At 45.4% G+C, this 9,900-nt stretch overlaps 1 protein-coding gene across 5 annotated transcripts in view; it reads left to right on the forward strand.

Moving 5' to 3' along the window:
- The window catches only part of Mdr49 (Multi drug resistance 49), a 61,261-nt gene extending 51,859 nt beyond the window's left edge, over positions 1-9,402 (forward strand). For all 5 annotated transcript variants that reach the window (XM_012281347.2, XM_003701466.3, XM_012281350.2 and 2 more), the window contains 6 exons: positions 1,217-1,568; positions 1,756-1,986; positions 2,213-3,162; positions 3,664-4,065; positions 4,150-4,296; positions 6,357-9,402. In XM_012281347.2, coding sequence (XP_012136737.2) covers positions 1,217-1,568; positions 1,756-1,986; positions 2,213-3,162; positions 3,664-4,065; positions 4,150-4,296; positions 6,357-6,560 — 2,286 coding nt within the window. In that variant the 3' untranslated portion in view covers positions 6,561-9,402. The remainder of the gene's footprint in view (positions 1-1,216; positions 1,569-1,755; positions 1,987-2,212; positions 3,163-3,663; positions 4,066-4,149; positions 4,297-6,356) is intronic.
- The last annotated feature ends 498 nt before the right edge of the window (positions 9,403-9,900 follow it).

Genomic DNA, 9,900 nt, shown 5'->3' on the forward strand with positions numbered 1-9,900 from the left:
ACCACCAGAGGATCGGGCGGTTGGCAACGCGTTAACAATAGTCTCAGGTGTGACCGACGATCCGCGGAACACGCGTGCAAACAGGCGATAAAACAGCCGTTAAACCGTTCCCGGGCAAATAACACTATCCCAGATTACGGTTGTGTCAACGATTAGCCGTTTATTACCGAATTATCGGTAGCTGAATCCGATGGTTTCACCGTGTCTCCCTATGGATACGCTCGTGTTTAGCCCTTTGTTCTATGTCGCGTTTAGGACTGCAACGATCCGCGGAAACAAGCGAACCTGACATTTTCCGCTTTATGGAAAACACCAGACGGTTTATTTTACGGGGCGACGGATCGATCGTCACGCGTTATGCCGGCTCATCGAACGTAACGCGTCAGTGTTAGTTGATAAAATGTTGTGTCAGAAACACGCAAGAATACTTCTTTCAAATGCATACAGTTACCATTGGCGTAACCATTTTTTTTCCACAACCACTAAATTTAGGGTCTGTATTTTGAAAAAATACAATCTCTACATAGTTACGCCAATGCACAAGTATGGTACTGAATAAAAATTTCAACTTGACTCTAAATGTAGCTATTCACATCAGAATATATTTGTATATGTACAATAGTAATATTAAATGAATAAGTGTGGTGTTGCAACATCAAAAATGAGCTACCTCATTGTGGCTAAAATCTAATAGTTGAATTGTGGCAACTGGTCGGCAAGCATTAAACCACTCCGTTACAGCGAATGCCACGCGAAGTGCTGTTCCTCGTAAATTTATTAAATCTCGACGTGGTGCATGTGCGCTGCAGGCGCGTCACGTCGTTTCTCCGTTAATGAAATAATCGTTACTTCAAACCGCAGAGACCTCGATGGCCTCTTGCCGCTCGTACACTAATCGAACTAGCAAATGGCGCCGATGCTCCCCTCTCTCGATAATTATCAACAAATGCTGCCGCTGGCTCAATTTCCGCTCATGATTATTTTCTACAATTTCCCCAATTCTCCATCGTCAAAGATTTCATTCACACATTTACAACTGTTCGAGTGTCTTTCATTCATATCAGCGTCAAGTATTAAATTTTAAGTATTTCAGTCGTAAAATCAGTATATACGTTTTCATAGCTACTTCGAACATATCGATGTGTATCAAGAAGATATCTCGTAATCCCTTCAATCGATTCCTTCGGGAGTTTCACGTAAGAATCACGTGTTCCAGGCTTACGACAGTCCCGTGGGAGAGAGAGGGTCGCAATTGTCCGGTGGACAAAAACAGAGAATCGCGATTGCTCGAGCCCTAGTGAGAAGACCGGCTATACTTCTGTTGGACGAGGCCACCTCCGCTTTGGATCTCCACAGCGAGGCAACGGTACAAAGGGCTCTGGACGCTGCCGCAAAGGGCAGAACTACCATCGTAGTCACCCACAGATTGTCGACTATCACCAACGCCGACAGGATAGTATTCATCAAGGATGGACAGGTCGTCGAACAGGGTACCCACGAAGAGTTACTCGCGTTGAAGCAACATTATTACGGCTTGGTCTCTGCTGACGCCAGCGCGACTGCCAGAGGTAAAATCAAACACATTACGACCCATTTTACGAAACTTCATTTCACGCTTTCGATTCGATTCCGTACGAGGAACCATCCTTTGTACCATCACTATGGCTACAACCCGCATTTCCATCGCGTTCGTTCTTGAAAGCAGTTTACAGAATTGAATAGTATACTGACGCACACATGTTTCCATCAAACCAGCCAAAGCAACGGCATCAGCGGCAAAGACAGTCACGGCAGCCATCCCGAAACAACAAAAGCCACCACTGAAGAGACAATTCTCCACTCTGTCGATGCACTCTCACCGTCTATCTCTGGCGGGCGCATCTGAAAGCTCGGCGAATCAGTTGGAGGAGAACGAGAAACCGTACAACGCACCAATGATGAGGATATTTGGACTCAACAAACCGGAATGGCCTTTCAACATTGTCGGTTAGTTACATCGAATGTGTGGCAAACTATGGGACGCCATTTTCTAACATTTTCCTGAGGGTTCACAATTAGGGATATTCAGCTAGGAATAGGTTTTCACATTTTTATGAAAAGGAAACTACGTTGGGTACTTAGGACACCTAGACTTAACCAATCTTCCAACTTCTCCGACATCAATCCTCTACCAATCCCAAATTGAAGAAGAACCACGGTGAATGTGTTTCAGGATGTCTGGCAGCAGCCATGGTGGGCGCCTCTTTCCCAGCATTCGCGGTACTGTTCGGTGAAGTCTACTACGTGTTGGGTCTCCAAGACGCCGACGAAGTGCGCCGCGAGACGGTCAACTTCTCGATTCTGTTCCTGGTGGTCGGTATAGTGACCGGTGTGGGCACCTTCCTGCAGATGTACATGTTCGGTTTGGCCGGAGTGCGTATGACCACGAGGATCAGGAGGATGACGTTTGCTGCGATGTTGAAGCAAGAAATGGGCTGGTACGACGAGGACACGAACAGCGTGGGTGCACTTTGCGCCAGGTTGTCATCGGACGCTGGAGCGGTCCAGGGTGCCACAGGTACCCGAATTGGAGCGATCTTGCAGGCTCTGTCGACGTTGGTCCTCGGTATCGGTCTGTCCATGTATTATACCTGGAAGATGACGCTGGTGTCCGTCGTCTCGATACCGTTGGTGCTGGGTGCGGTGTTCTTCGAGGCCAGAGTGATGAGTGGTCAAGGCTTGCAGGAGAAGAAGAAGATGGAGGCGGCTACTAGGATCGCTATCGAGGCTATTTCGAACATACGGACAGTGGCCAGTCTGGGTAAAGAGGAAGCCTTCTTGCAACGCTACTGCGTGGAACTGGATCACGTTGCGCAAGCGACTAGAATCAGAAACAGGTTGAGAGGATTGGTGTTCTCGTGCGGACAGACCACGCCGTTCTTCGGCTACGCTTTGAGCCTTTATTACGGAGGTGCACTGGTGGCTACGGAAGGATTAAGCTATCAAGACGTGATCAAGGTGTCCGAGGCGCTGATCTTTGGCTCCTGGATGTTGGGGCAAGCCCTCGCCTTTGCGCCCAACTTCAACACCGCGAAGATTTCAGCTGGAAGGATATTCAAACTGCTGGACAGAGTTCCGGAAATTACTTCGCCGCCGGGGTCGGAAGATAAAGATCTGGATTGGGTGAGTGATCGATTCGTGCAAGATTAATTAGAGGCTGTTCGAGAATTGTCTAAGCTGATGTCTGCCACGTTATCGCGTGTAATCGCAGACAGTATCGATAATTCGATTCTTAGCCGGGATTTCTTTTGTTTGAACGGAACAATATCGTAGTAATCTAATGACGTCTTCCTGTCGTTTCATTAGAATTGTTTAGCCAGTCGCTGAATTTGTGACGTATTGGCAGTACAGCTCCGGGCAACACGCGTTAATTACGCTGAAAACGGAGGAGGCTGTATTTGATCGGGACTACAGCTATCCCTCTGGAATTTCAAACCATTTAATGGAACAATGTTCTCAAGCGAACGGTACTGCGTGTAATACGATTCAAACGTCCGTAGATTGTCCGACGATCGATTTCTTCCTTGATCCTACGCAACAGTTTGCGCACGGAACTGTCTAAAGCTTAGCTGACTATCCACCTGTCAAGTACATTTGACATATTCCCAACTGTCTCGATTGCAGAAAGCGGAGGGTCTGATACAGTACTCGAAAGTCGAGTTCCACTATCCAACGCGCCCAGAGATGACCATTCTTCAGGGTCTGAATCTAATCGTGAAGCCAGGTCAGATGGTCGCCCTGGTGGGTCAAAGCGGATGCGGAAAGTCCACCTGCATCCAACTCTTGCAACGACTGTACGATCCGCTTTCGGGAACGGTGACCATGGACCGTCGTGATATCTCGTCGGTCTCCTTGCGCAATCTCAGGTCGCAGCTGGGTGTGGTCGGTCAGGAACCGGTGCTGTTCGACAGGACGATCGCGGAGAACATCGCCTACGGTGACAATTCTCGGGTCGTCACGATGGACGAGGTCATTGAGGCCGCCAAGAAGTCGAATATCCACAGCTTCGTCAGCTCTCTACCATTAGTGAGTATCCATCTTGTAGCACGGATCGATCCCGATGTCGAAAGGGTACGGGTGTGTAAGATAGTTGTTCATGATCTGTTACAGGGGTACGATACTAGGTTAGGATCTAAGGGAACGCAATTGTCCGGTGGACAAAAGCAACGTATAGCGATAGCTCGAGCTTTGGTCAGGAATCCTCGTGTCCTGCTGCTGGACGAAGCCACATCTGCCCTCGACACTCAGAGTGAACAGGTAAGACACTTTCAAGTGGTGTTCGATGTTTGTCCTTAATTATCCATGAACGAATTCGGTACTCATTCTTGCTGTGGCTTAACTGCAACTTGTTCTGATGAACTGAATTTATTGTTTTGATGTTTGATGTCATTTTTTGTGGAACACGGGTAGTGGTCTCAATTAGAACTATACATACGAGTATGGATATTCCAAGTAGAACGTACTTATTTGATAACTATATAGTTCGATATCAAGACACTGTAAATGTTCGATCACAGGACGATCTGTTTGAGTTATGTTTATACGCTCATTTGTGCATGCAAAGTATTATTTATTTATCCATTACTGTCCAAACTTTTGAATTATGAAGCGATTCTTCCGGGACCAAACGCATTAATAATTCCACGCTAAGTAGCAACGGTGCGAGTAACCGTGGATTAAATATTCATTTCACGTACTCGTCGATAGTATTTTGTTATACAAATCTCATACTCGTTATTCATAATGCAGGTGATCTCACGCTTACGAGGATCTTTTTGTTCCCCGCAAGCCATTATTTTCGCGAATGGTTCCCTCGAAAAATGTCGTCCAACCATCCGTAAGCGTCGTCAAGAGGGTTGCGAAAAGCGTGCATTCCGAAAAATGGTTGGTAAAATCAGTGTGAAGTGGACGAGACGGGCATTCAGAAATATAATATGCGACGGGAACCAGCGACGTTTTTTTTGTCGCGGTGAAAAAAATGACCAGCCGCCTTTGAAGGCGATGCTGAAGAACCGCGAGGAATTCTCGGGACGACAAAAGCCGCGCATTTTTGCTCATCTCCGCATTGTGTCGTACTGTTCGCGTCCAATTAAAAAGGGCCGCGTAATGTCCGCTCGTATTTAGGATCGTTTCTCGAGGCAACAATAACATTGCAGAGAAGTTGAAACAGTATTCAATTGAAAGTTCACCAGAGAGTCACGTTCGTTATTGCACTCGCGAGAGTTCGAACGGTCAATCGACTTAATGACCTCCGGATCGACCACTGCGACAATACCCTCGACATCGATTTTCTTTTCGATTGGAGCTCGGTTTAAAACCTCTGGAGACGCGTCAGACACACTCTGGAGGAAGCCTTTTTTTAACGCACGATTCGACTACTACTAATTTTTACAAAATATTTAATTACGAAATTAATTTTAAAATTGTAGGAAAATTTTAAAATTGTTGGAAAGGAAGAAACAAATGTTTTACAGTTAATGGTACACGACACGAAAACGGGTTGACGACATTTATCCAATCTTCGACGCAAAAAGCAGTTCCCCCTCGTTTCGTAGGTGCACTTTCGTGACACAACGTACAGATTACGCAAAAATATTTTACAACCGTGGACGATGAATATTAGGACGGTCGTCCACGAGTAACATTCGTTCGATGTAAAGCAGACGCGATGTAAAGTAGTGTTGCGAGCTCGGCCGGCTGATGAATATTAATGGATCCTGATGGATTTTAATGAATAATACGAGCAAAAAACGCGAACCGAAGCCGACGAAAAAAGATATCGCGCGACTTGCTTCTATAGTACATTATATAACAGAAAGGGACACGCTTTATATGGTAATTTTACTCGAAATTAAAATTCATATGTGTGTTTGCACGGGGCGGATCTCGACCGCGTGCTAATATATCACATTACGAACGAAATCATATCTTGTCTGTTCCGTCAGGCGTATATGAAACCCCTCTTTTGATCAAACGTAGAAAATCCAGGAAACGTCGAAACCATTTCGACTGTCGAGTTTTTTCATCGCGTACCATTTTTTCACCGGTCCACGAAGTTCGATGAAACGTACCGTTCGGAATGGCATTAGAATTATCCTCGGAAGATCGATTATTCAAGATGACCACTCGAAATCGACAACAATGTTATTTAATGCAAACATTTATCGTTCAGAATTTTTACTGTTTGTGCCATGTTGCGACTAATCCGTAGTTTATGATAATATATTCAAAGCGGCCAAGTTACGTAAACTTGGGATTAGGGTTATGGAAACGAAGGAAGGTGGGTCTAAATGGCTATTTGCACGGTGTGTTCGCAGGTGGTGCAAGCAGCCCTGGACAAAGCCATGGAGGGTAGAACATGTATCACCATAGCGCATCGTTTGGCTACCATAAGAAACGCTGATGTGATCTGCGTGCTGGAGAAGGGAACGGTCGCGGAGATGGGTACTCACGACGACTTAATAGCTGCGGATGGTCTCTATGCTCATCTTCACGCCCTTCAGGAAGCCGCGATGGAGTAGAAGCCGAGTTAGCGTCGAATCGCGTCGTCACGACGCTCCTCCTCGCGAGCCGAGCTCGAACGAGCGGAAGGATTTCGTCGAAGAGACGATAATCGGCCTGTAGCCGCGACAAGGAGGATCCCAGTCGCTCGAGCGATTACCATGAAGAGTAGTTACAGATTTCTTTACGAAACTCGCACCGAACGGGGGTCTCCTACATTTTTCAGTCGATAAATCTCTTTATTCTCGACCCCTGACTCATAGACTTCACCGATAGTTTTTTCACGGTTTTATTTATGCGTTATCGTTGCAATTTCTCCGCGACGGAAGAAGGAAATCAAAAGAAGAGATCATACTTATCTCTGCTAGCGAAATTTCGACGATGTTTTCGTTCGAATATTTACGGTTTTCTTCCGTGCCTCGGAAACCGGAATTCTGCGGGCAGGACGCGCGCTGGATCATTACGCGTTCATTCGCAAATTTCAGTTGTATAAAACGTGCTTACTCTGTTTTATTATTTTAACAATTGGCAAAGTAGATATACACCTTAGTATCTCAGTGCTTTAATTGCTTCTTCTAATTTTTGTTTTAAATACTTTTGACCGAACGTGGTTTGATTGAGTGCTTCTTCGGTGACGAAGATAACCGAGAAGAAGCAGACTATTAATTTTCTACAATTGCAAGGAGACATATAAATTTAATGGTATTCGATTGGCTCTTCCCGTTTCGCGCTACGTAACGATCCAACAAACGATAAAGCGCGCGTCGTTCCCCGTAATGTCGCCATAATGGATACCGGTCTTCTCTCCGGAACGATGCCGTTTTTGTCTTCGTTTTACCTGGCCCTTTATCGAATGATACAACGAACCAGTCGAGCAAGGAGAACGTCACGGGAAATAACAGGAAGATAACGAACGAAATCGAAGAACAAGGCGGTAGAAAAGGGAAACGATATTCGATGGGCTCGATTAAACACGGCAAAAGAGAAGACGAGCAAAGGGTGACACAGATGTTTAGCGAGAACGAGGATACCGCGCGACGACGCAACGGTGTCTTTTTCGCCGGCGATCTCGTCCAACGACGTTCCATGAAATATTTATGAACCTCTGTTCCCTCGGTACAATTGCTCTGCCCGCTCTCTCCGCCGCTCCCTTGCCCCCCCCCAGCTCGCTCCCTTTCATCTCGTCGAACGTCTCTCGAACTGGATCATCCCTTGAAATAATAACGAATTCGCCTACGAAGACAAGACCGGACGTCTAACGAATCAACGTCAAATATCCTTCGCGTTTCTGTGCCTTAAAAATAATACGACTCGCGACGGAAGAAAAAGGGGAGCGTCGATCTTGCAGAATCGATCGGTCGAAAGTATGCAACCCCAACGATTCTCTCCGGGAAGTTGCACGTTCCGGGGGTGCAATATGCGAGCGCGGAGGAGCGTTGAGGCGTTTCCGGGCCTCGAAGACACATCATCCGGAGGCCGGATTTCCGTGGTCGAACTTCGCGGCAACAGATACTTTACCCCGAACTTGAGTGCCTTCATACTTCGTATACTTAGCGATAAGATCGTGTCGAGGCCCCTCGGGGTTCGTCAATGGCCGACACCGTCGCGAAAATGCGAGAACTTGGAAAATTCGTTTCCTCTTCGATTAACACGTTGACTGCCATAAAGACTTTCTACAATTCTATATTTCGAGCTTTGCAACCCTGCATATTGAACGGAATATAAATATTAACGCATCAATTATTAATCCACGTTAATTCGTAATACCATATTTGTGGCGCTCGCTGCATTCAACGTGTTAATTCGCTGCCGGTGAATTATTTCGTTTTGGAGAATTTTATTTTTGCATTTTCTGTCACGCCGTCGACGCACAGTACTTAACCGCCTCGAGATACGGCCTCGATCGTGCCTTATCGATGCGTAACAGTGCTTTATATACCGCAACGACAATACGAAACGTAGTTCTTCTAAGCCGTAGTATCTTCGAGCCAGGAACAAGCGTTTGCGACTTAACAATGGTTGTTCAAACCAATGACGCGAAGATTTCGTTTGTAACGACTTCCTTCTCGTCCTTCGTGTACTTACCAACTCCGTACGCGTTCTACCACGTTGATTTCCATGGGGTTATGCCTTAAATCTAAGCCCTCTGACACGATGCTTCACACGGCCTATAGTTTACTTAAATATTTTAAAATATCTTTCACGATACAAATTTTGAGTCTCTAAGAGTCGATAAAAATCTAACGTGTCATCTCGCAGTGGCAGTCAACGTGTTAATAACGAAACGAGTACAATCAACCAGCGAATTGCAATCCAACGCAAACATTTCGTGTCATTATTTACTTAAATTCTTTAAAAAACTCGCGTTCTTTCTCTCGAGGAATCGGGTATCGAACGATGATCGGATTTAAAATTTATAGTGAAAGTAGTTCAAATGGAACGAGAGAAAGAGATCGTAGTTTGTAAAGATTTTGAGATTGTTACTTAAAAGACTAAGGCTGCGGCCAGCGTAACTTAAAGGCAGGAAGATGTTAATACCGCGAACGAGCGATCGCTTGGTTCGAAACAATTTAGTGTGACTTAAAAAAAAGCTAAAAAAAGGTGCGAGAAAACCAGCAGCGTGTTTCGTTAATTCTCTTTTATGTATCTTTTTTTCTTCTTTATTTTTCTTTTTCATATATCGAGAGCGTGTCAAGTTGTAATTACTACAGCGATACTAGACAGTATGACGACAAAGAGGAAGTATTAATAATTTTCCGTTTTATTTTTTTTTCTCTCTCTCTTGTTACAAGACAGACAAGGCAGATCGTACACTGCTGTCATATACATGAAATAAATGGAAACATAGTGGAAACAAAAAAACGAGTACAACGATATCACGGTGAGCAAACGTGCGTGAGAAGACCAGAACGGGTTTTCGATGCACCCGGCTCGCCGAAAAATTGCCAAAACCGACCCTCCCATTCCTGTATATCCTAGCGACAAGTTTATTCGAGCGTCTCGAATTTATATCTATCTGGGCTGCATTTTAGTGTTAGTTGTAAAATGTGTCATTCTATGGTAAGTTAGCTGCTGGAAAAAATTGGAGGATTTGAGAGTGAAATGGTGGGGCTTTAAATTTTACTTTGTGGAGGAAATCTGTGTATTCGATTTCTACTCGTTGCATTACTATGTGCTGGATTTTTACGCGTTGCATTACAGCGCATTGGATTTCCACCCGTTGCATTACAGAGCATTGGATTTCCACCCGTTGCACTACCACACGCTGGATTTCCACCCGTTGCATTACTACACGCTAGATTTCCACCCGTTGCATTTCCACGCGCTGGACTTCCATCTGTTGCTTTACTACGCGCTGGA

The sequence above is a fragment of the Megachile rotundata genome, chromosome 12 (assembly GCF_050947335.1).
Source record: "Megachile rotundata isolate GNS110a chromosome 12, iyMegRotu1, whole genome shotgun sequence".
Lineage (NCBI taxonomy): Eukaryota > Metazoa > Arthropoda > Insecta > Hymenoptera > Megachilidae > Megachile > Megachile rotundata.